General features: G+C 44.4%; 2 protein-coding genes across 2 annotated transcripts; both read right to left on the bottom strand.

Moving 5' to 3' along the window:
- Positions 1 to 946: 946 nt before the first annotated feature.
- DEFB109B (defensin beta 109B) lies at positions 947 to 15,115 on the bottom strand. Its single transcript, XM_044226012.1, has 3 exons — positions 15,000 to 15,115; positions 7,959 to 8,014; positions 947 to 1,281 (listed from the first exon to the last, which is right to left on the bottom strand). The coding sequence occupies exons 1-3, from the start codon at positions 15,113 to 15,115 to the stop codon at positions 1,070 to 1,072; spliced, it is 384 nt and encodes a 127-aa protein (XP_044081947.1). The 3' UTR covers positions 947 to 1,069.
- An 8,344-nt stretch (positions 15,116 to 23,459) lies between these two features.
- On the bottom strand, positions 23,460 to 25,970 carry DEFB108B (defensin beta 108B). Its single transcript, XM_044225710.1, has 2 exons — positions 24,901 to 25,970; positions 23,460 to 23,747 (listed from the first exon to the last, which is right to left on the bottom strand). The coding sequence occupies exons 1-2, from the start codon at positions 24,938 to 24,940 to the stop codon at positions 23,587 to 23,589; spliced, it is 201 nt and encodes a 66-aa protein (XP_044081645.1). The 5' UTR covers positions 24,941 to 25,970; the 3' UTR covers positions 23,460 to 23,586.
- Between the last annotated feature and the right edge of the window lie 1,073 nt (positions 25,971 to 27,043).

Raw genomic sequence — 27,043 nt, forward strand, 5'->3', positions numbered from 1 at the left:
TCTCTCTGCCTCTGCACCTGCTTGTGAGCTCTCTGTCTCTTTCTCTTGCTCTCAAATAAATGAATCTTTAAAAACAAACAAACACACAAAACACTCTACCAAATTATTGTGAAAACGTTCATGCTCTGAGAATTTAAAATGAAATAAAAAAGAACTCATAAATTCTGCATTATAAAAGAAAGGAGTCCTCACTACCAAACCGCATCATTTTAATCATCAAAATTCTCCGCATGAGTGAAATCTAAAACTTCTGACAGTCTTCTTTGAGGTATGTTCTTGAGTTGATGTCTGCCAACACTCGGGACAGGAAAATGAGACCTCATGATGCTAGAGAGAAGAGGAACTTGCAGTCAGGAGTTCTATAGGAGTAGGAAGTCTCTTTAGAGAGGGATATTGATGGCGTGCTCTTGAAAGGCGGTACTGTATTTTTACAGTAAAATGTTTAGGTCCTATGAAAGGGAATTATTTGTCTCAAGGAGTAAAAGATTGAGAATCTCTAGCTGATCACAATGTTCCTTCATCGGAGGGATATATGAAAATCTCTTTATTGGTTGAGGTTTTACCTTTTAGATTATGTAATATACATTTCTGTTGCCCTTTAAACTCTCATTCTCTGTCCTTTCTTGTTTTCATCTCCTTCCAGTTATCTGCCATACAGTGAAAACCATTATGTATCATCCCAAATGATTTCCTCCTGCCCTATCCCAATTTTCTTCCTTTCCCCAACCTACAGCTCTTCCACTTTCCCCTCTATTTTGCATTTCCTTTGTACCATGTGTATATGTTATACAAAACATAGTTTTGTCTTCATTTGCAATTTTTTTTGGCTAATCTTTTGGTCTTTTTGTGACAAATTAAAAAACCATTGTTGTTCCATAAATGTGCTTTCTCATTTTTAAAGAGATTGTTTGAATCTGGAGATGAGTCACAAAGAAGTAGTATCCAGATATTTGAAATCCATATTTATTTATTTTTATTGACAAGGGGTAATGGGAATTGGCAGTGTTTGCCACATACATTCCAGTGACTTTAGATGCAAAGAACTTTCCTTTTGATGCTCTCCCTAGTTTCATTTCAACCTGTGCTTAGGGGGTGCCTGATAATCTGAGTAGACGAGCGGGGTGGGGATTGGTATAAGGATCCACCACGCTCTGCAGCATCTCCACCGTCTTTTGCAGATTCCAATCTGGTCCTCTGTCAACTTGCAGATGTCTCTTCTGCAAATGCCAGACAGATTTAAACAATGGTTTTCGGCAGAAGGCAGACCACTTTTTACTGTAGAAGAAAAGAGGTAGTGAAATAATTAGCTCATGAGTGGAATGTGAGACATGAGACACTCTTAAGTGTGAGGCCAGGGGTTCCTGTGTGAGCACTTCCGTGTGGAGAGAAGAAGCCGGACGAAAGATCTGTTCAGTTGTTCCGTCACCTCCACTGTCCTTTTTTACCCAACAGCCCAAGTGTGAACAGACTCCTACCTCCTTTTCTACAGGTTCCTGGCATTGCTAACCGATGCTTCAAAGAGAACTTCGGTATATGTCGCAGTGGCTCAATGAACAAATACGTGTCCACATAAAATTGTGGGGGGGCACCATTCAGCAAGAGTGCTGGGTGGGATCAAAGAATTGCGATCTGGGGACACAGATTGGGTAGCAGCCCGGGTAGTGTCCTGGTAGGGAGCACAAGTCAGAGGATTTTAAAGCAAAAAGGAAATGCATTGTATACGTTGTTCACAAAGAATTTTTGAGTGGTGTTGGCAGCAGAAAGCTACTTCTGGCTGAATCTGATTGTTCGCTAATGATCTCACTAAGCAAAAATCTCTCACTGTAGCAGGTTGCAGGTGTTTGGGCTGAGTCCTTGGAATATTTGCAGTTTGGCCCAGGTCAAAAGTTCATGGCTCCAGGAGTGAAGATGTGCATAAGGCCCACCTCTTAAACGGCCTCCCAGCTCCGTTGTAAATGGCCTCCCAGCTCCGTTGTAAAACCCCTTGACATAATTGACCCCATTTCATTTTTCTTTCACATCTGTGTTCTAAATATACCAGTTTCTTAATTGTTTCACTCCTTTATGTGGATCTGCAACAAGTATTTGCAGAGCATCTTCTATTCAGCAGGCATTTTCCTTTGCACTAATAATAGAACCGTGAAAATGGGGGAAATGTTCTTTATTCTCACAGGACGTATCTTCAGGGAATAAATCTGACCATACAAAAACAGGTGGCTAGGATTATTTCAGAAAGTGGTGTTGGGAACAAAATAATACAGTCATCGACCAGATAGAGTCTGCAGGATGCGGCTGACGGAAGGGACAGAGAAAGGCTTTCTGAGGCTGTAGCGTTTGAACGGAGGCCTGAATGATGGGCATGAAAGAGAGGAGCAAATACCCCTTTGAGGGTATTCTAGGCACACGGAACAGCAAGAGCAAGGTCCCTTGCGTGGTTTATTGGAAGAACAGAAAGATCTGTATAGGTTGAGCGTCATGGAGAAAAGTAAGTTTGGTAAGACATGAGAGGAGGTAAGACAGAAGGAGGATCCCGTGTTACTCGCAGGCCATGGTGAGTTTCAGGTCCCTGGACCTGCTGCTGCAGTCCTCTTGCTCCAGGTCCCTTCAGCTGACACGCTCGTTCTTCCGCTACCGTGTTCAGTTTCGCAGCCCCTGGGTGGCTCAGTCAGTTAAGCGTCTGCCTCCCGCTCGGGGTGTGATCCTGGAGTTCAGGGATCGAGCCCCTCATCTGGCTCCTTGCTCAGCAGGGGGTCTGCTTCTCCCTCTCCCTCTGCCATTCCCCCTGCATGCGCTCACTTACAAATAAATAAATTAAATAAATTAAAATGTTCAGGTTTTTTACCTTTCCTGTCTCCCGTTTCCCTCCTGTCTGTGTGCCTGAAGGGTCAGATGAAGTTTCAGGAAATCAGATCATGTGGTACTAGTTGTGGTGCTGGTCTGTTCTATAGACACATAAGTCCCTTTTGTCACGTTTCAGGCAGCTCAGAAACAAGCAGAAGTTATTTTTTTCTCTCTGTATCTAGGCATGATCTACTTAACTCAATGTACCTTAGTCACTGAGTGTATCAGAAAAAATAATAAATTTGTAGACATTCTGGACAATCCTTTCCCAGTTGTATCTAAAAAGCTGAAAATTTGTCGTCATATCCAGACCCTTATTTTCTCCAGATGACTCACCGTTTAGCCAAGTTAATTTAGTAGGAAACTCTCTAATGGCAGAGCTGATGACCTGGCACTACAATCCTCAAATCAAGTGACTGCCCAGGGGAAAAGCCACCTAAGAAAGAGGTAGAAGGAAGACAGTTAAGCTTCAGTCCGTCTCACCTCTGTGTTGAGAGTTTGCATAGTGTCAAGAATTTCCCACCCGTGAGGTCACTAAAGGTCCACTCAGTAATGGATGGGTCCTAAGAAATGAGGATTTTTCAGTCATCACGTTACTTTTGTTTATATTCTCCTGTGAGACCATTCCTGGCTAAGAGTGGTGAGACAATATTTTTAGATTAACATTTGGTGATGATGATCCTCTTTGCCATAGCAGAATGACATCTGCAATATACCTAGCTGGTCAAGTAATTTGAGTATATATTTGGAAAGGGAGAATTAAAGAGGAAATCAATATGATCAATGATTTCTGATAAATGTTATTTTAAAAATAGGAAGAGAAGAGTATTACCTTAACCAAATTAAAACTCATCTGAACACAAAAATCCATATAGCATTTCATAGTGAAATACTAGCCTTAGTCCCCTCAAAATGAGAAGGGAAAGAAGAATGTCCACTGTTGATATATATTAATATAGTTCTGAAATTTCTGGACAATACTAGGAGTCATAAGAAGAAAAGTCAGGGATGACTTGAGCCTACTGCTTTTCCTCTTCTTCTGTTCCTTCTCAAATGCCTTTCGAATTAGGTCAGTTGCATTTTGAAAGAGTCTGTGGGAGTGCCCCAAGCACAGGGTACCATCAGTACATCAAAAACAGAAATTCCTGGAAGATACAAAACAAATACGATCAGATTGAAAGATTTAGGCTTTTGGCTACCATTGCAAGTCAGATACTCTCAATTGCCTGCCATTATAGAATGAATGGGTCATAGAGAATATCTCTGAAATATTGCTCTTCTTTAAAGTGCTGGGGTAGTTTCCGAGACCACTCACTCCCTAGAGGACAAGTCTGGGAACTGAAGCTTACGTAGTGAGCCCTCTAGATTGGTTGGCTGGCTGGGCTAGGATGCAGACATAAACACGGAGGAGGTTCCACAATGGAAGCTTTGGATGGTAACTGACTCAGTTTAGACATCTAGGAGACTGGCAGACTAAGGATAAGCCATGACTTCACTGTGACAAATCATCAGGAAGATAAGGCACTATGAGCTAAAGTTAATGAAATAAACAACGTATTGGTACCCTCAAGGACTAAAGATATTGGCATTGCCAATGTGACAAACAATTAAACATCTGTGTATCAAATTGTTTAAAGAAATAAAACCTATTATCACAAAGCTGCACAAACAAGGAAACAATATCGATAATAGAATTAGTAGGCAGGTTTAGACATGAAAAAAATTTTTGAAAAATTTTAATATAAGGTATTAAAGACCAATTATTAGACAAGAAAATTAGTGAACAAAGAAATACATCTGAATTATTTACCCAGAACTTAGCATGAAGACACAAGTCTCACATTTATTCCAGGACAAGAGAGGAATGAGAGGAGGCAGTGCTTAAAGAGATTCTCCAGAAATGATGGAAAAAATACAGATCCACAGAATCAAGGAAAAAAAGCATTCCTTACAGATGATATAAAAGAAATTCACATTAAGTGATAAAACAAAACAAATGCTAGATCATAAAAACATTAACAAAGGACAGTAATTTGAAATACTAATTTAAAAATAATAATGAATAAAAATAAAAAATAAATAATAAATCTAAAAATTTAATAATTAAGCTATGGCAGAAGAGTGAAAGCCAAAAAGAATGGCTTGTGAGAGGAAATTACTGCTGGTGTAGAATTGGGTACTCCGTAATACTTTCTTTCCAGAAGAAGGGTAACATTTACAAATGACTGAAATGATTTACCACCAAGATTTCTACATCAAAGGAAATCCTAAAGGACGTACACCGTGAGGAAAGAATGTAACACAGAAAGGTGGCCTGAGAATCAAAGTGGAATTCTAGTAAATACCAGTAAGTTGATAATAGCAATAATAATGCTCTCCAACGGATGAGGTTTGAAGAAGAACAGACCAAACATGACAGACACGCAGCTAACGTTGTTCTCAGTGGTGGAGTTTGAAGGTTTTCCCTCTACGTCAGAAAAAAAGCAAGTGTTTTCCACTGTCAGTGCTCCTGTTCAACATAGGACCGGAAGCCCTAGCTAGAGCAGTCAGGCAAGGAAAAAAAAAAAAAGTGTCTAGTTGGAAATGAAGAAGTAAAATTGCCTCTGTTTGCAGATGACATGATTAACTCAAAATGTATTAAAGACTTCAGTGTAAGACCCAGAGCTACGAGAGTCCTAGAATAGGAAAGAATTGCCTTGACATTGGTCTTGGCAATGATTATTTGAATGACACCAAAAGCACAGGCCACAAAAGCAAAAATAGGTGAGTGGGACTTTAGCAAACTGAAAAGCTCCTGCACAGCTAAAGGAGTGATCAGCAAGATGAAGAGGGAGTCTACAGAATGTGAGAAAATATTTACAAACCATGTATTTGTTAAGTGGTTGATGTCCAGAATATACAAGGAACCCTCACAACTCAAAAGTAACACAAAACAAAACAAAACAGAAAAAAACCTCTAACAAGCCAATTAAAATATGGGCTTGACTAGATTCTTCTCAGAGTAGACTGCCCAATAGCCGGCAAGTACGAGAAAATGTGCCCAACATGACTCCGCATCAGGGACAGGCAAATCAGAACCACAGTGAGGCACCACCTCACACCCGTCAGAACAGCTGCCACCACCAAGACAGAGAAGAAGTCCTACAGGGATGTGGAGAAAGGGGAGCTCTCATGGGCTGTTGGTGAGAATGTAAACTGGAGAGTAAATATGGAAAGTCCTCAAATAATTAAAAATTAAAGCTATAATTAAAAATAGAACTGCTGTCTGACCCAGCAGTCCTGCTTTTGAGTGCATATCTGAAGGAGCTGAAGTCACTATCTCGAAGAGACACCTGCATTCGCCTGTCACTGCAGCCTTAGTCAGGATAGCCAGGAAATGCAACCATGCAAGAGTCCGTCAGCAGAGGACAGATGAGGAAGCTGTGGCATTTATGACAACGGACCATGATTCAGCCATGCAGAAAAGAAATCCCGCAGTGCGCGACCACATGGGTGGACTGCGGTGGCCTTGTGCTGCGTGAAAGGAGAGAAGGACAAACACTGTACGATTTCACTTACACGTACAGTCCCCACTAATACCGAACTCGTAGAAACAGAAAATGGAATGGTGGCTGCGAGGGGCTTAGAGGTGGGGAAATGGGGAAATGTTGGCCCAAGTGTACAAACCAGATTACGAGATGAGTTAAGTTCTGCGGAGGTGGTGTACAGCATAGTGACTCCAGGTGACGATTCTGTATTGTGTCCTTGGACGTGGTTAGGAGAGTGGAGATGCAGTGTTCTCACCGTAACAACAACAAAACGGTAGTCATGTGGGGTAAAGGACGTATTAACCTGTCTTGTGTTTCCTAATACATACGTGTATCAATCATCACCTTGTTTGTCTTAAACTCACATAATGCTATATGTCAGTGGCATCTCAATAAATGTGGAAAATAAAAACAATAAAGGGCAGGAGACCCACAGGGGCCTGTGTGCGGACAGCAGGAGGAGTCAACTGCTGCTGGAGCCAAGAGGGAAAAAGCCGACCTCAGACAAATTTTTAAGATCTGAGTGTGGGCTTTGGTAGCACAAATCCTAGTATCACTGGGTCCCAGACATGCTGGACTCACTTTTTTCCTGCCCTTCTGCTGAAGGTTTTCAAGAGAGATTGGGTAAAGAGCAAGAAGAATCACCTGTCACCTGTTTGAGGGACAGGCAGGAAGGGGCTCCTGAAGTCTGAGCCTGAGCGGGGGACTTGCTGTCTCGCCCTACCCCAGGCAGCAGCGGAGGTGCGTGGGGGCGGGGGAGCTGGGAAAGTCCACTCGTCCTGCAGCCGCACATGCACCGGCGAGAGGCCCCATGAAGGCAGACGCAGGCCGGGGCAGGGGAGCCGAGGGAGACTCTGTAGCTACTCTGGCCTTTCACTGAGGAGAGCAGCTGCCATCTGAGGCCACATGGGCGGCCGGAGCAATACTTCTGAAGGTCACAAGAGCCCAGAGCGGCTCCCCAGGGTGCAGGCGCAGCGCACTGTGAAGGGGGCAGCTGTGTGGGCGGAAATCAGGAGTTCGGATTTGGATATATTACCTTGAACTTAAACACCCAGAGACCTAAATTATCACTGGATGCTCATTTCAAGTCCGGAGCTGAGAAGAGGTCCGGGGAGTGTTTAAAAGGGCGCGGCTGGCCCCAAGGAGCAGGTGGAGAGAAGGAAGAGAAGTCCAGGGAATGAGCCCCAGGGCTCCCTAGTATGGAGAACATTAGGGGAAGTGGGGGAGAGGGTCCAGTGAGCACGCTGCGCTGGAAGCTGAGTGAAGAAGGCACATGAGGAGGAGAGCGACCAGTTGCTGTGGGTCTGGTGCTGAGCTGGCCAAGGTCGCAGTGGTTAGGGACACTTGCATCCAGCCACGTGCAGATCCTGGGTGACTGAAACCACAGCTTTGGTGTCAAAAAGTGCCTGCTCAGGACATTGTTAAGGATTCCGAGAGAAGAACCAGAGTGAAAAATATGGGTGATGATTTTGAGGTGTTTCGCTGCCAGATGGAGCAAAGAAAGGGGGTAGCGTAGCGCTGGAAGAAGAGCGGAAAAAAAAGAAGTTTTTCCTTAAAATCAAAGAAACAGAAGCATGTCTGTAAGCTAGTGGTAATAATCCAGTAGAAAGAAAATGGATGATAGGATGAAGAGGGAAGAATTGTTGCTAAGAAATTCCTAGATGCGGTGTGAAAATTTATAACACCCTCTATTTTCTCTGAGTCTCTGCAGCATCTGTTGTGATTTCAAACCTATTCTTTCCTGAGATGGTTATTTTGTGTGTCTCATTTTTTCTTGATTGGTGTCCCTGGATTATTATAAAATGTATTAATTACTATTTAAAATACCAACTTTTTCTCTTGTCTTTTATATATTTGTGTCTCTTTCATTTGTTTCTCTAAATTCTAACTTACCTCCATCTCCCAGTTTTGACATGCAGCTTATTTTAATATGATTCATTTGCTAATTTTCATTTTGATGTTTCCTTTGATGTATGCCTACTGCAGAAGTATATTTCTGCATTTCCAAAAATTTATAATTTTGTTAATAATTTCTGACTTAAATGAAGTAGGTTCAAAGACTTTTTTCTCCGATTTTGCAAAATTTTATTTTTTTTCTGGCTTTATTGAGATAGAATTGTCATGGAACATTAAGTTTGAAGCATGCAATGTGTTGATTTAATACACTAACAATTTTGATCTTCTGAAATTTTGGTAGCTGCTTTATGATTGTGTGTGGCCATTTTTATAAATGCTTTGGCTGTACTTAGAAATTTGCATTCCGTAGTTGGATGTAGTGTGCATTAAGGTTCTTTCTGAGAGATCCAAGAGAAAGATCAGTTCCATCCCCTTGGTTTGTAGATGGCCGTCTTTGCATGCCTCCACACTGTGTTCCCTCCTTATGTGCCTGTGTCCAACTCTCCACCTCTTAGAAAGACACCCGTCCTAGTAGGTTAGGTCCCACCCTGACGACTCCATTTTAACGTAGTCACCAGTGTCAAACCCCAGTGTACAAATATGGTCACTTCTGACGTACTGAGTCTTGGGATTTGATACATGCATTTTTGGAACAACACAATTTAGCCCATAACACCCTCTTTTTCCTTCTAACCTTTCTGAATGCTTTCATTTTAGGTGGTTTTTGGTTTGTTATTGTTGTTGTTTAGGTTTGGTTTGGTTTTGATTTGGGGTTTTTTTTTTTAATACCATACAGTTGAGTTTAGTTGTTTTATTTTCTTAAGTGCTAATTATTCTTGATTTGAAGTAGAAAATTAACCTACTTGCATTTTAATGTTGTCACTAATGTAGTTGGGTTTAATTCTACCATCTTACTTTGCTGTCTGTTTGCCAAGTCTCTGCTGCTTTTCTCTCTCTCAGTTTCTCTCTTCTACTGGATTATTTTTAATCATCTCATTTTTTTCCTACTAGTTGGGAAATTAAAGCTTTGTTCCCATTCTTTTTTTAAATTTATTTATTTGACAGTGTTGAGAGAGGGAACACAAGCAGGGGGAGTGGGAATGGGAGAAGCAGGCTTCCCAGTGAGCAAAGAGCCCAATGTGGGGCTCAATCCCAGGACCCCAGGATCATGACCTGAGCCGAAGGCAGACACTAAACCAGCTGAGCCACCCAGATGCCCCCTTTGTTCCCATTCTTGTAGTAGTTCTCATAGAATTAAAACATATGCTCTTAATGTAGCAAAGTCTAAAATTAATCAAAATAGTTATCCTTATATAACACAATGACTTTACATCTTTGTCATAATCATTTAACGCCTCTCAGTTATTTGCTTTTTTCGTCAAGTATTTTAATTCTACATCTATCTTTAATCCCTGCCACTTTCAGACGCTTGATGGGTTTCTAAATTGGTTTATCCAAGTCTGAGAAGAGTGCATTTTTACCTAGCAAAGCTGAAGATTCATATTGTAAGACTCCATTCTATCCCTAAGATGGCGCTCCAGGGAAACTCAGACATAAGTGAGAGGAGTTTTATAGCAAGATTATTTATAATAGCCAGCAACCAGAAGAGCAGAAACTTCCACCATCGTTACAATAGTTAAATGTGTCATTCCTGTTGTATCAACTGCAAATAAGAGTAGTCAAATACTTTTCATTTCCGGTTCTTCTACATCATTCATTTTCTTGTCTTATTGACTTGTCGTTCTACTTTATAATAATTCAGAACATTTTTATATATAAACGGCCATTATTTATTTAACTGTGCTTTCATTGATGGAAATCAGTTAGGTAATCTCCAGTCTTTTATCTTTACATATACTACAGTGATGATTAACATTATACACATGCTACTGAGCATAATGGATGAAGAAGGTCTATAAGATGCATTCCCATGAAGTGGTGGGTCTAGGAATTAAAAATTTTTTTTGTTGCCTGTTCATCTTTCATGATATTAAAAAAATATTTGTTTATATTCTAGTGCTGTTAACTTTTCATTACTCCTGTTTTTAAATGAGATGATTTTTTCCTGGACCAAAAGCCTTGTGTAGGGTATGAGCCAGGAGTTACTTTTAATAACCAATACCTTAAATTAATCATGTTAGCTCTAACTTTTACTCAGACCAGTGGAGATAAGCCAGTTACATGGCTATTTGCAAGATAATGTCTCTGTTCCCCTTCCAGATTCACCAGTAGATTATGTGCTGTATCTATAACTTGTTTATGCCGTTCTTGGTTTGGTCTGAATTATCTGTCAAGTCCACTACTGACCCCTGGGATGTGCCCCTGAATCACCCATGAACTCTGTTCTTGTTTTGCAAAGGAATGTTTTTGAGTTTGTTTTTAGGGTGTGCCCCTTATCTTCCAGAAGTATTCTCTGCTAGAAACTCCTAAACTGTGATGTCAGGTGCCTCTGTTTTTCACATTCCATCTATACGCTAGTTTACTCGAAGATGCTATTTTCAGTTCTTTTTCTCGCTCATGTTGCTTTTGGATGGTTTCTAAACGAAAATGGTAGAAATGCTGAAGGTCGTCTTATAGGCTCCTTTCATTAGAACGTTTGTCTTACAGCCTCTCAGGCACCACCAAAAGGTCCTGTATTTATTCTTAGAATATGAAACCGTTGTTTCCAGGCTATCTTCAGTTTTCTTTCGTTTTATAGATACTCTCTTTAAAGGACTGGGGAATGACAAGATGGGTCACAACTCTTGTTAGCCTCACATGGAATAACACAACACAACACAAAACAAAAACTATCCACACTCTCTTTCTAGCTACACATTATTTATTGAGCTTGTATGTTTGACCAGACACTACGTACTTCATTCCTGATTGAACTGCTAGCATGAACCACAGTTTCTTCCAAATAAGATTTCGTTTTCTTACTGATAAACTTGGCATTCAAAATCATGGTCTTGGGACGCCTGGGTGGCTCAGTTGGTTAAGTGGCTGCCTCATGGCTCAGGTCATGATCCCAGTGTCCTGGGATCGAGTCCCACATTGGGCTCCTTGCTCAGCAGGGAGCCTGCTTCCCCCTCTGCCTCTGCCTGCCTCTGCCTCCCTGTGCTCGCGCTCTCGCTCTTTCTCTTTCTGACAAATAATAAATGAAATCTTTAAAAAAAAAAAAAAAACCAAAATCATGGTCTTTGGGTTGCTCATAAGGACTCAAGAACTGTTGGCAAAGGGAAGGCGGGAGACTGATTCACCGTCACAGGTAGGCACAGGGGACTGATGGCTGCGGGCAGTGAGGCTGTCCAGCTTCCACATCGGTTTATTTCAGTGAAAACTTACGACCTCCCCATCGCCTTCATCTCCAGCTCTTGGTGACCGCTGTTTACCTCAATGCTTACTGAGTCACATGTTAGTGAGCTCATGCAGCATTTCCCTTTCTGTGTTGGACTTACGTCATTTAGCGTCTTGTCCTCAGGTTCTTCCATGTTGTTACGAATATGTATGTAAATCAAATCTCATGTTATATACCGTAAATATACCCAATTTTGATTTGTCAATCATACCCAGTAAAGCTGGGGAAAACTTCTGAAAATAAACTATGACCTTATTTTAGTTCCAACTTTATCGAATCTTCGGGTGGCGTGTGATTTCTTGAAAGTCTTACTACTGTTAGTTGACTTGGTTTGATGCTTTTCAACTCAGTGTTTTTCTTAAGTCACTGAGACTCCTAGCAACTTTTCTGCATTTGCTCAGTATGTGTGGCATTTTTTTCCTGATTCTGTCAATGGTATTTTCTTCCTTTTTCTTCTCCAGTTCCCTCTTAGCCTCTCACCGCCTTACTTCCATTTTCTCATTTTCTCTATTTTGCTTTCTCTTTTCATGCTACTGGCTTCCCGTAAGCATTCCCTGGAACTCCTGAGGCTTTAGACACTTACTACTGAACAATGATACGACTCCTGCAGTGATTTCTTATCTGAATATCGGGCCCGTATTTTCAGTGCTACAGTGCTACACACTTGCACCTGACAGATGCACAGGTCCCTAAAATTCAAGATCTTGAAACTGGCCCTGATTTTGTCTTTGTCTGAAATCTCAAAAATAAAAAAATAAAAGACATAAAAATAAGAACAAATATTCTCCTTACTACATTTTCTTTCTGGGTTAATGCCCTTTGACTTTATTCAGGAACCTAAGCATTGCCATCCCAGTGCATTCATTTATTCCTTGACTGTAATCAGTTACAGCTCTTCCACGTGTCTTTCAGGTGTCCCTCTCTTCACTGAGTTACTGCTTAGTCGCACTCTCTTGTAAGCAAAGTCCCGTGATCATTCCCTTTCTGGCTTCCCCGTCTTCTTCGTTGCTTCAAGAGATGTTTCTAAATGCAGATGAGTTTGTCCATTCCATTTTCAGAGCCAGCCAGTACATGGCGAGCTCCCCCTCCCTCAGCGTGTGCCCTCAGGACCCTCTGTGGGCTGCCTCTGAGTCTCTCTGCCAGCCCCAGGCACGAGCCCCCCACCTCAATGTGCTGCATGCTGAGCCTTTAATTCCCTATGACTGTCACAGCTTGGTGTCTTGACTCATGTCCGTTCATGTGTCTAAAGCCCCTTCCAATTCTCAGATTCACTTAGCAAATCATCCTTCATTTACAAGCGATACAATCATGATTTCTTTTATAAAATCAGTCTTACGTGGGCTTTTTTGTACCTTGAGTAATCTCGCAGAAAGAATTTGATCTCTTCCTCTATAACCCCAAGCCCCCAAGCATCCCTGCTTTAACTTCACTTATTTTGATATAATCGTTCAGTTCTCTGTCTCCTCCCATAAAACTTTCAAATCCTCACGCGTAGTAATATGGCTTACTTGTCTTTTAGGTCTAAAGCTCAGAAAAGTGCCTGGAAGAGAATATATGTTGAATATAATATGACAGCATGTGAACCACATGGAAGGTTAACGTTGGAAGCTCCATTAAAACAGGAAATCCTTCTCTATTTTAGTCATGACCAAAGCCATAGTCAGCGCATGAGATAGTCTTAGTTGACATTACTACCCAATATGAAGTTTAGGACAGTGCCCGGCAGTTAGTATGTTCTAAACAAATCCTCTTTCGTGACGAAAGAAAGTATTTCCAAGTACAAATATAAAGATTATTTCATCTAGTAAGTGTTTTCATAACATGCGTGGTCCAGATGACCCCAGTGCTTCTTGTGTGACCACAGACTATTTAAACTCCTTCTCCATAGTTGATTACCAAATACTCAAGCAGGCCCCTTGCCCTGTGCAAAGCTGGTCACAGCGCTCGATCTTATAACCCTGAGCCCAGGTAAACTGAGAGTCAGATGCTTAACTGACAGCCACCGAGGTGCCCAAACCTGCTAACTCTGAAACACCGTCTTAGCTCTGAGGATTTGTGATCGCAGAGCGCCTTCTTTGTGCTACTGTCCTGGTTTCCCTGCTCAACCGCTTTCTTCCTGTGTGGCTCACGCACGAGTATTCCAAAGTGTGTGTGCCTCCTACTTGTTTCATTATGCAAGACTATTTATGCTTTGGTACCTACTCTGTGTGATTGTCATTTGTCATAAGAATCCCTTCCTAGGGGCGGCTGGGTGGCTCAGTGGGTTAGAGCCTCTGCCTTCGGCTCAGGTCAGGATCCCATGGTCCTGGGATGGAGCCCCGCATCAGGCTCTCTGCTCCATGGGGAGCCTGCTTCCTCCTCTCTCTCTGCCTGCCTCTCTGCCTGCTTGTGATCTCTGTCTGTCAAATAAATAAATAAAATCTTAAAAAAAAAAAAGAATCCCTTCCTAGAATATGGAGCAGCCTGTGGTCTTCTCAGTAATCCTTCCCTGGGGACTGTAATGCTCTTTCTGAAACCCCGTTCTGAGTCTGTGCCATTTATATGGGGTGACCTTGTGGCCCGTTTGGCTGGGGCAGTTCTGACTTATGCCTGCTGTTGTGGTGGTTACAACAGTGCTCCATTTACCTACTTTCCTGAAGCCTCTATTTGGGAAGAAAAAACAAAAAAAGCCATATGTTCATCCTACTTTTACAACTATGGACATCCCTGTCCCGGAGTGAGAGCTGGGTCACGTTACGCAGCAGTGCTCTCTAAATTCCTCTGGGAGCCGAATACTTCTATGGCAGCTTCCCTAAGACATGCTCTTCGTGCTGGCTCCTGTTGGTGGGATTCCATCCGTCTCGTCCTCTGACCTGGTGAATAGGTACCATGGTGGATGCCACTGTGACCCAGTCCTTTAAGACCTGCTTGTCTGCAAGCCCATGGTCATGCTTTACCAGTGCACCCCAAGGCACAAGGTAAGGATGAAGCAGAAGAGATCGCATCAGGCAGAGGGTATAATGGCAAAGGCATGACCTCTTCCCTATTTTACCCTTTGTGACCTCCGTGAAGCTGCTGATTTCAGGTTGACAAATCCAGGGTTTTGTCTGACCTGCCGGGTGGGCTTCCGATGTCAGACGCTGGCAGCCAGCCAGCACCTTACCTGGTGAGAAGAGGGGCAGGAAGAGGAGCAGGAAGAGAAGTCCGCGGAGTCTCATGGCTGAACCACCAGCGAAGACAAGGGGCATCGGCTGTTTGGAGCCTGGGGCTCCTGAGCGTGGCAGCCCCCGGCCTATTTATGACGCTCCCGGGCCTGTGGTTTGCTCTTGGTTAGTCGAGCCTAGCGAGGAGGGCATAAGCCAGTCTCCCACAGGAAATGTCCAGGGCCAAAGTACACGGAGGCGGTGGTCACTCACGGATGAGGAGGCAGCAGTAACGCTGCCTGGCCCAGGCCGTCCTCGCTGCCCGCCGCGCTCTTCCCCGTGCGCGGGGACCGCGGCTCGTGGCTGTGGATCTGCGGCGCGGAAGACATAGTCGTTATTTTCCGGGTTGTTTCTGCGAGGTGGGGTGGGAAGGGTCGTGAGTGTCGGGGGAGGCTTCACGGCAAGGATGGTGCCGAGCGCGCTGCGGGACAGCGTGGTGCTTTCTCTTTACAGCAACACTGTTCCAGGGACAGTACCATTTTTTTTTCTTTTTTTTTTAGATTTTGTGGTCTTTTTAATAGATTTTTATTATTTCTTTAAATGTTTATGTTATCATTAAAACCTGGCATGTAGAAAGCACTGAAAAGTATGAAAAAATTAAATTGCTTGGAATCCTGCGACTGAAATTCAGTCATAGCGAAAGACTTGGGGAAACTTTTCCCAAGATAGATGTCCTTTGCCATCTCGGCAGAATAAGCGTTATGATAATTGTACTTTGTTTTAACCAAAATTGCACTCTCTGGCTGAAAGTCTCCTCTGTTGGGTTTGATCATCAGCTCCTGGGACGGTCCCAGTTGATCCCTGTGTTCATGCCTTTGTGCATGCCTTTGTGTTCATGCCTTTGTGCAACTCCTTTCCTTAGAAGAGACAGGACCTGTGAACAGGCGACAGCAGGTGGGGGAGATGTGACTTCCTAGACTGGCTTATAAAAAGACCATTTTTTCCCATCTTGGGCACCTTCCAAGCCCTTTCACGGGCTTATTCAGTTACTCTGAGTAAAGCCAGCTGCCTTGTTCTGAGCTGCCTTGTGGAAAGGGACCGGTGACTCGCTGTTAGCTAATGAAGAGCAGAGGCCTGTCAGCAGTGACATGGGTGAGCTCAGGTGTGCATCCCCCTCTCCACCCACAGCCCAACCGTCAGAGGAACCTCTACTCCAGACCAAAAGCTGCACAGCGACCTCCTCAGAGCCCCCAAGCCGGAGGCACTGACCTGCGCCTCACCGCACAAATTGTTTAGATAGTAAATGCTCATGATTTTAGGTTGATGAGTTTGGGGTAATATGTCCTGCAACAGTAACTAGCCAGTAATACAAGTACACATCTGTCCTCTAGCAAAACTGCTTCCGTGGGGCGCGAGTTCAGGTGTGAGGACACCCGCCGTGGCAGAGCTGCGTTTCGGGGCTCTTCCGGCCACAGGCTAAAGAGGTGAAAGTATACACGTGTGTAAAATCACCGAACAAATGATCCTGTACCCCTTGCACACACTTACACATCTGAGTTTGTATGTGCACGTGTGTGTATGAGAGAGAGATGGGATGGGGGGGAGAGAGAATAAAGAAATATCATGAAAAAAACCATTGGTTCAGCATTATTCCCAGTTATAAACAAACACTTGATGTTTCTTTTTTCAACTTTATGCTCATTGTTGAAAGAAGGAAGATCAATGAATACTTGCTGATAAAGTTGTAAGAGACACTGTAGATTCTGGGGAAAAATAATCAGTTCTCTTGGCAGTAACCATGATGAGGAAGTGAGCACAAACCGTTACAATGCTCTGTTACAAATTCCATCCCCAGTCATCAGGAGTTATCAGATGACGGTGAAAGACAGCAAACAAGTTTCTACCTAGAGCTTTGCTTTGATTCCTCTCTTGGCTTCACTCTGAGCTTCAGACGGATCATAGTTCGTGGCCATCTGATTCCGAGCTCTGAGTGCCAGAAAGAAAAGGCTGTCCACCACGTCTGTGGATTTGAGCCCGGGGGAATCTCTCGCATTTTCTGATTCACTGCCAGTGTGGCCGTTTCTCTTTTGCTCAATTCCCCCAGCCCCAACGCATCGATGATCACTATCTCATCTCCCTCCTCCCACCAACCAAACCTCACTCAATCAACCGTACCACGGCCTATTTAAAAATATCGTCTGCTTGGTTTTTGTTATTTTGCTCAATGTTAGTTTCACTCATTCTGTACCTTTACTATATCACTTTATTCTTTATTTATACCCCAACACTGCTGATTGCTGTGTAGAAGGAAAGATAATTCCTGTAAGATTTTGTTGTGTACTGTTATGTATTTGGACCTACTAGTGTGTTACATGTTAAATAATGAAACTGACATTTTAAGTGCTTTTTTTATACTAAAATACTTGGTGGATATTTAAATAGATATCTAAGAGTTTTTTAGTGATGGTCTTTTGTTAGTGGAGTAGTATGAAACATGAAAATTATGTTTCTGGGGGTACACTAGGGAACGTAGTCATTGCCAGATTTATCCTTCCATTTAGTTGAATAGAATTGTACATTTTACATTTTTTTCACAATAATCCTATATACTATGTGGGAATGTTAGTTTCACTGCTAGGTAAACCAGTATAAGGAGGACCTTCATTATTAGTTCCTTTCTGGTTATTAAGGACACTTTTGAATTATTTTTTGCTTTCTTACCTTAGTTTTCATTTTGTTACTGAATTCCAGTTACATTGCACGATCAGCAAATGTACTTGTCTCTGTTGTTTGCACTTAGGATGATTGAGGATCTTGGATCAGTTCTTCTTTGTGTCCCACAGAAAAGAGAAATTGCATTGTATCTCCCTTTATAATTCTTCAAATGGGACACAGGTCTTCCAGATTTTACTCTACAAATTGTTGTTTTAGATCCTTTAGAGTCTGAATGTGTTTTTCACCCACTTGCTCTGTCAGTTGTGAGTGACGAAGTGTGGTCTTCATTACGCCTTGTCGCCGCATCCATTAGGTAACGGGGCCTGTCTGTCCTGCAGGTTTATAGGATGACAGCATACTAGCCGAAGTCACGAAGGTAGAATCATGTCAGTCGGGACTCAGTTGACTAGGATGTACTAGTGCTTTGAACAAATTTAAAACCGGATTTGATACACGGGTAATAAAGGGCTCAAGGGAGTGTTGGGTTACCCAGAGATAATTGTTGGCAGCAGGTGCCACATCTCAGGAGGCAATGAAATGGAAGAGACCAGAAGCCTGCAGAGGGGTCCCCTGGTTGTCAGACCTCTGAGGAGGGGCACGCTGCCCAACCAGTGTGGGCACCCCCGGAGTGCCCAGGAGAGACTTTTCAGTGTCAACCCTCAGACCTATGCAGAAGGGGCAGGAACTAGTCACCGATGTCTCTGTGAGGCCATGATGACATTGGTCTAGTAGTACCCTAGGAAAGAGGACGCTGCGGCTGGCTGCCGCTGTGGTGGCAACGGTGACGGGAGCAAAAGTGAGGAAGGAAGCCTCTTCTGCTCTTCTCCGAACTCCAAATTCCAGCTTAAGGTTTGTGGTGACCTAACTGGAAGCAGGTCAGCAAAGGAGTCTGGGAAGTGCAGTTTGCTCAGTCCCTGTCCCAGCCAGCGTCGCCCGGAGGAGAGGGACATAGGAACAAAGTGGCCACAATGGTCTACATTTGGAACAGTCAGAATTTTCTTGGATGTGCAAATGCTTTATGTGATTGTTATAAATCTGTTCATAATTTCTTTGACAGATTTTAAGTCATTTAGGGAAACTAAGTTCCATGGCAGTATACAAAGACTCCATATGGAACTGGGAATGAATTCATCAGATTTGCTTGGAAAAATCAGACCTGGTTCTAATCGGGCCAGGAATTGGTCAGGCATAGGAAAAGATGGAGGAGTAAAAACAAGAGAGAAAGAGTCTGTAAGAATAAAAAGTGTCAGTAATTATGCTGAGGGTCCAAAAGTTACTTCCATGTGCTGTGTGTCCACGGATTAAAGCCACCACGTCAAGGGGGGGGTGGCAGTGGGGGGGGGGGCTCATGCCTATTTACAGGTGCTCTGGGCTCCCCTCGGGAGGCTGCAGCATGTTTTTGAGGCAGAACATTTACCCACTTCTGCTCTTCTGGTTCCTAGCTCCGTGTCAAAGCCTAGAGCAGTCTGCCAGCGCTGCTGACATTGGCAGCAGACAGTTCTCTGTTTTCACGGTCGTTCCCGTCCACTGCAGGGTGCTGCTACCATCCCCAGCCCCCAGACATGAGACAGCGGAGGCACATTCTAGAGGCCGGAACTAAAGCGTCTCCAGACATTGCCAGTTATGTGCCAGGGACAAAACCTCCTCCTGTTGAGAACTCCAGGCTCTGGGTTCACCTGGGTGGCTCAGTTGGTTAAGGGTCTGCTTTCCGCTCAGGTCATGATCCCAGGGTCCTGGGATCGAGTCCCGCATCAGGCTCCCTGCTCAGCAGGGAGCCTGCTTCACCCTCTGTTCCTCCCCCTGCTCTTGTGCTCTCTCACACTCCCTCTCTCTCTCAAATAAATAAAATCTTAAAAAATAACAAAAAACAAAAAACTCTGGTTAATGGCATCTAAATCCTGACGCAGGGTCTGCTTTCCTCAGGCTTTTTGGACCAGTTCTTAGGACTGAGGTTTGACTCTAGGATTACGAAGCTACAGCTGACTTTGAATGAACCCAGGAAGAAAGGAAGGTTCTGTGACTGTATCGGAGCAGGGCCAGATGGGATTCTGTCTCTGCCACCCAGTATCAGCACTCAGGGCTTTTAACGTTGGGCTGTGAGAGAGGAAGAGGTAGGTTTTCTGCATGACTGGCCTTCCTCCAGGTTTTCATCTGCCCCTGCCCTTGTGCCGGGCCTCAAAGGTACAGGGAAGTTCCGGGGGTGGAAGCTACGGTTAGTCGGGAAGGCCATGTTCTGGTGGAGAAATACAGCAGATTCTTAATGAATTCCAGCATGTCACGCTTATTTAATGAAAAAAAGGCACAGTTACTAGAAGGTAGATAAAGGGAGCACCAAAACCCTAAGACAGGAACAGAGATATTATTTGTTTTGTTTTAAGTTGGAATTATTGAGATATATCTTATACACAGTGAAATTTTATTCATTAAAATTTAGTGTACAATTCCTTTCTTCCTTCCTTCCTCCCTCTCTCCAGAGGGAGAGAGAATTTAGTGTACATTTCTGTGAGTTTTGAAAAATGCATGTGTTTGGGTAGCCAACATCACAGACATGCACAGAACAGCTCCCTTACCTCCAGAAGTTTCATCACATCCTTGTGCTCCGGCGCCCAGCCACTGACAGCCCCTTGGCCATTTAGTTTTGCCTTTTTTTATTTCTTAGGTGAATTTTTATAGTTTTCTTTGAAGGAATTTACCCTTTTTCATCAGAGTTGTTGACTATAATGACATAAAGCTGTGCCTTACAAGACCTGCTAAGTGACCTGAGATCTGCAGGATCTGGTTCCTTTCTTTCATTACTGATACTGGTCGTTCGTGTTCGATTCTTCCACTGACTCTGTCTCTCATACCAGCCTGTAAGGGGTTGTACATTTCATTCCTCTTTCCAAAGAACCAACTTTTGATCTCATCTTTCCTCCCTATTAATCTTCTGTTTAATTAATTTCTCTTTTTTTTTAATATTTTATTTATTTGACAGAGATCACAAGTAGGCAGAGAGGCAGACAGAGAGGAGGAAGCAGGCTCTCCGCCGAGCAGAGAGCCCGATGTGGGGCTCGATCCCAGGACCCTGAGCGATCATGACCTGAGCCGAAGGCAGAGGCTTTAACCCACTGAGCCACCCAGGCACCCTAATTAATTTCTCTTATTATCTTTATTAATCTCCTGCTTTTCTTTTTTAAAAGATTTTATTTATTTGAGATAGAGAAAGCATAGAGAGAGAGCACAGGTGAGGGTCAGAGAGAGAGGAAGAAGCAGGCTCCCTGTTGAGCAGGGACCCTGATGTGGGGCTCGATCCCCAGACCCTGGGATCATGACCTGAGACGAAGGCAGACGCTTAACCAACTGAGCCACCCAGGTGCCCCAATCTCCTGACTTTCTTGTTTTAGATTTAATTTGCTGCTCTTTGACAATAATAGCATATAGAAACTATAAATTTATTTCATAATGCTAATTTGGCTTTATTCCACACATTCCGATACAATGTTTTCTCTTCTGATACAATGTTTTCTCTTTTTTATTCGATGCCAAATGCTCATTCCCTTTTTTTTTTTTAAAGATTTTTATTTATTTATTTGACAGAGATCACAAGCAGGCAGAGAGGCAGGCAGAGAGAGAGAGAGAGAGAGAGAGATCACAAGCAGGCAGAGAGGCAGGCAGAGAGAGGAGGGGAAGCAGGCTCCCTGCCGAGCAGAGGGCCCGACTCGGGACTCAGGACCCTGAGACCATGACCTGAGCTGAAGGCAGAGGCTTAACCCACTGGGCCACTCAGGCACCCCTGCTCACTCACTTTTATTCAATGTATTGTTTAATATCCAAATATATGAGAATTTTCCAAATACCAAACATTAGTTTCTACTTTACTTCTGTTAGGGTCACAGGACACACCTTGTATGATTTGGATACTTTTGTTTATCAAGCCTTGTTTTGTGGTTTATATGGGTAAATGCACACTTAAAAAGAATGTTTTTTTTCTGCTGTAGTCCTATGACGTTTTTAAATAATATCAATTAGATTGTTAGTTGTAGTATTATTCAGATCTTTTATATGCTTACTGAGTGTCCTCTTGTGTTACTAATAACTGAAAAAGACATTTTTTATTGAGATATAATGGACACATAACATCGTACTAGTTCCAGGTGTACAGCAGATGATTCATTGTATGTGTGTTGTGACGTGATGGCCGGCACCAAGTCTCAGGAACTTCCGTCACCACACGGAGTTACAAATTTTGTTTTCTTGTGATAAGAACTTTTGTTTTCTTGTGATAAGAATTTACTCACATGTACTATTATTATTACAGTATAATTATTGCATAATTATTACATATACGATATATACGCACATACACAATGTAAAATATTGTGTAATTATACAGTGTTATTAACTGAAGACATGGTGCCATACATTGTCCCAAGGGCTTATTTATTTCATAACTGGGAGTTTGTACCTTTTGACCCCCTTCACCTGTTTCACCCCCACCCAGCCACTACCCCTGCCTCCGGCAACTTCCAATCTTTCTCTGTATCAATGAGTTCAGGGGTTTTCTTTGTTTTGTTTTTTTTCTTATTTTACTTAGTATAACATCATCAACATCCATCCATAGTGTCGTAAATGGCAGGATTCCCTTAGTTTTGTGACTGAATAATATTCGTGCGTGTGCGTGCGTGTGTGTGTGTGTGCATATATCACATTTTCTTCATCCATCCATCCCTGGAACCTGTTTCCATGTCACCTCACAAGGCAAAGGACACTGGGGTGGAAGGTGGAAATGAGGAGGCTAATCCACTGATCTTAAAATAGGAGAGGATCTTGACTTAACCAGCGGGGCCCAGTGTAATGACAAAGCTCTGACAAGAATGGAAGAGGGCGGAGGCGGAAGGTAAGTTTTGAGGGTTAGGATGTGAGAAGGACCAAGCCTGTTGCCGGCCTTAGAGGTGGGCAAAGAAGCCTGGTTGCCCATGTCACACGGGGCCGCCCACCGCTGCTGTCCCAGCCACGGGGAGAGGGAGCCATAGAGCTTCCAGAAGGGAGTTCAGCTCTGCAGACACCTTCATTTTGACCCGTTGAGATCCACGCCATTGGGTCTTTGGTTAACTTCAGACCTACAGAGCTGTCAGATAATGAGTTGTAGCCCACTAAGTCTGCAGCAATTCGTTAGGGCTGGCCTAGGAGGCAATGCTGTGCTTTACAGGATGGAAGAGCCAAGAGGTCGTGCCCAGTGAAAGGTGGCCAAATGAGAAATTCCATGGACCTTAGCCAGGAAGACAAGGACAGGCCAGAGCCCTGCCTCAGGAAAGCATGTAGAAGGATTGTCTTGGATCTGGTGGGTATTGCTCTGCCCGTGATTCAGATTTCCGTTGAGGTCTGACTGATGTGGGGGAATCTGACTGTGCAAGTTTCCTGTATGTTGCCCCTTTGTCAGGGAGGGAGACCCACTAGGCTGCATAGTATGAGGTAGCACGTTTTCCCAGTGGAAGGGGGAACAGTGTCCTCAGATGAAGTGTTGGGGGAGCTTGTCCACACCTGATAGAAAGATGGGAACCAAACAGTAATGGGCTGAAAATGAACAATATGAATTTCTATATTTTTATGTTTTTTAAAGGTTTTATTTAGGAGCGCCTGGGTGGCTTAGTCAGTTAAGCCTCTGCCTTTGGCTCAGGTCATGATCCCAGGGTCCTGGGATCCAGTCCTGCATTGGACTCCCTGCTCAGCGGGACGCCTGCTTCTCCCTCTCCCACTCTCCCTGCTGTGTTCCGGCTCTCATTATCTCTCGCTGTCAAATAAATGAACAGAATCTTTTTTTAAGAAGGGGGGGTTATTTATTTGTTTGATAGAAAGAGAGAGCATGACTGGGGAGTGTCAGGCAGAGGGAGAAGCAGGCTCCCCAATGGGCAGGAGCCTAATGCGGGACTCGATCCCAGGACCCTGGGATGATGCTCTGAGCCGAAGGCAGATGCTTAATGACTGAGCCACCCGGGCACCTCCAATATGAATTTTTAAAATAGGTCTTATGTTTGCTAGTTTTGCTTTATTATTTATTTTGGACTCAAAAGAATCCCTGGGAGAAGACAGAAATAAGAGATCTAGAGAGAGTGCACAAAATAGAGAATAAAACATCGTAGAAACTCAGAGCTTCAAAAAGAGTTCATCATTCCTTGGGTGTAGTCGGCTCGATGACGGGCTCGTTCCCCATGGGCAGGCAGCACGACTGGCCATTTAAACATCTCCCCGCCTGGTGTTCGGATTCAATGCAAAATTCCTGGCAGGAGCCGTTTGGACGCTCACAGACCTCCTTGAATCTGCCCCCAGCTGCACAGGAGAGAGGGTTATTGTAGCTATTTAAGTCTCCCTGAAATTTTATGGAATTACCTGCTACGAGGAGTTTCTGGAAACAATCTTGGGTAGATTGTTGTTATTTAATTTCTTAAACCAGGGCTTAAAAAATCTGCTTTCACTCAAAGTTTGGATTTGGGGCATTCTTGAAAAGCAGGCACTGTTGGCTGCATCTGAGGAATGAGAGCCTAGCCTGGGCCACCCGTCCCCTCAGAAGGTCTGTGGGGCGTGCGCGGATGTCAGTCTCTCCTCCCCACCTCCCGTCACTGCTCCGAGACCGTCAGCAGAGCAGCAGCCTTGTGCCGCTGATCTTGTTAGAGGAGGATCTGTGCACGCGCATCTTTCCAAAGTAGGACCTAGAACATGGATCTGGAAGGAGCAGATACTGCAGGGAAATGTCAGTGAGGGTGTTTTCCCGGGGCGGAGGGAGAGCATGCCCAAATCCCAGTGGTAGAGAGTGTCCCTGTGGGGTCACGAATACACTTGTTAAAAACATCGAATAGTATTGGACTTGTGTTCTCTTACTGTTGTGGGGCTGAGCCACACAGTGAGGTGCTTGGGCTCAGAAGGGGGCCCCTCTGAGCCGTCTAGTCGTCTCCATAACAAAGGGCACCTTTTCCAGGACAACTTCTTAAGCTCTTGGCTGACCTTAAGAGAGGCGCCCACACAGGCCACTTGTGTCTGTCCCATGAAACACAAAGGCGTCTTTGAAGAGCTCAGATCAGTAAAGGGCATTTATATGCACTCAGTAAATCCCTGTGGAAGGAATTGAGCTTAAATTCAAATGTATTTGGTTGAGTTTAACTCCTGAGTGTTCACAAGGCAGTGAGCGAATTAATGGATGGGAAGATCAACATTGGATTTTTACTGAAAATGTGAACTGGGAAGTAATTGTAAGAGTATGGTTTTTTTTTTATTTTGGGGTTTGTAAAAAGATTTTATATTATTTATTTACTTAGAGATCACGTGTGAGTGTGCGCGTGAGTGGCGGGCAGGGCAGGGGCAGAGGGAGAGAGGAAATCTCTAGCAGACTCTGTACTGAGTGCAGAGCCCAGCGTGGGGCTTGAGCCCACGACCCTGAGATCATGACCTGAGCTGAAATCAAGAGTCAGACGCTCAAATGACTCACCACCCAGGCGCGCAGTTTTCTGTTTTAAATCCGTCGTCATATTAATGCTGAGCACTATGTAGAAACGAGCTGCACTCTGAGCTTTTCATTCCCTAGACTGTGCCTCTCTCCCTTTTTTCTATAACTTGGCTGCTGTCCGTAGACAGGCCCCATTTCCCGTGGGCTGAAACCGGCCCCTTGCCACTGGGATTGGGGAGGGGAGGAGGATATTGCAGCAGGCGAAGCGGTGACAGGAGCTATCTCGTGAGATGAATCCGTCATTCCTGGACTTCTTCCATTCCCTGATGGGCAGTGTCCCCTGAGGAGGAGTCCTTTGGGCACAGGAATCACAGCCTGTCCTCCACCGGAACCCGGCCGAAGGCTTGCCGTCCCGTGGGTATCAGTGAGGGGGTCATGGATCAGAGCCGCTGCCCCTCCTGGAACACGCTGGCGTGGAAGCTGGTTGTTCCCATGTCTTGGCGCTACATGTGTGATCATGCTGAGGTTGACCCCGAGCATTACATTTTTCAGTCGCAAGGAGCTTTGTAAACGATGATGTGCTGTCACTCATGTAAGGATCCACGTCCCATTAAGGGCATTTTTCTTACTTGTTTTACTCTTGCTGGTGAATCGTGTATCGCACACGTGGTATCAAGCTCTTTGCTTCAGAGATAGAAGCTAGAGTCACAGGGAACACAAGAGAGGATCTGGTCTCACGAGTTTTCTCACAGATGAGGAAATGACGCCCAGGGAAAGGGAGCAACTTGTCCAAGCTCACCTAATGCTGGCGGGGGGGGTTGGCTGGCCAGACGTAAAACTTGTGTGGCCTCAGCCCCATCGTACTCCCCCTCTTGCTCCCACTCTGAATCCCCCTCTCCTCTCCCGCTTCCAAAAGAAAAGCTTCAGTCCCGGGCAAATGACACCTGAGGGCAGCAGGGGAGACACCCCCCCCCACTGCCCCGCGCAGACCTGTCCCGTAGCTCCTGCCTCCCAGCACGGGTGGCAGAAATGTCTTTGCCTCCGCTTTTCTCACCATCACACTGCTCGCCTTTCTTTTGGTTCAGTGACAGTGAAAACAGCAGCAACCCAGAATGAATTCGTTTTCAAAGTTCGAAAGACTAGGGTGAAAGCTGTGAGACTGGGCGAACGGGCTTCATCTCTGGAGCAGGGACTTTCTTCCGTCCGGCCGCGTGGTTGGGGAGGATGACCGCTTGGTGTGCACCCATCAGACGCCTCCAGCAAAGCCCCACGGACACTTACCTGAGAGTTGACATCACCAGCTTCGTGTGCTCCTGAGTTCATGTCAAGGGATTTGGCATGACCTTTGCCTTCTAGAGTCAGAGAAGGGAAGCAGCACGACGGACCCCAGCGGGGTGGTGAGGGTCGCGCCCTGACGGACAGAGGGCTCATTCCTCCAGTGAGGGGGAGACACTCGCTTTTCAGGGCCTGGATTTTTCCTCTCCAAAGCACGAGAACTAGACTAGATCATCAAGACCTTTTTGAATCTTATCAACGACCGTGAACGATTCTATAGTGTCTGTACCTGTCTCAGCTTCGGTGCTCTTCGTGACATGGATAAATGTTCTTTTGCTTTGTTTAAAAAAAACACTTCTGCATCTGTTTAAAAGTACTTATGCTTCCCTTTAAGCAAGAGAAAGCATTTTTCAGTTAATTCATCATGTGGTCTGCGAGGCTCTTAGGTATTAGCTCTTCCCAGCCCCAGGGGTATAGTTCCTGACTGTTGTTCACCCAGAGCTCTCGTGAGGGTGGGTCAGTGGGTAGACTGCCCACACGCACACACACAGAATATTCCCAGAGGAAAGATCCAGATGAGGACAGATAGCCTCCGGCCCTCTCAGTACTGAATGCTTCCGTGACTTGCCTTCTGCAGCTGGCCTCCAGTCAGACGTTCCTAGGCTCACAGCCTGCAGCAGCAAACCTATGTTGCTTTGGGTTTTTGTCTTTCTTTTCATCATGTCTAGTCCTCACTTGGGAAATCTCTCCTACTTCCGTGCCAGGGTGCTTTTTCCGGGCTTGGTGGCCCTCCCCTGGGCAATAAGCCACCAAACTTCTCAGGAATCAGGCGCCATCTTAGCTTCCTTGTATGTCTGCTTCTTAGAAGGGGCGTCCCCTACTGGCGGTGCCTAACAGGTATCTGATCACC

This window comes from Neovison vison, chromosome 11, assembly GCF_020171115.1.
Source record: "Neovison vison isolate M4711 chromosome 11, ASM_NN_V1, whole genome shotgun sequence".
Taxonomy (NCBI): domain Eukaryota; kingdom Metazoa; phylum Chordata; class Mammalia; order Carnivora; family Mustelidae; genus Neogale; species Neogale vison.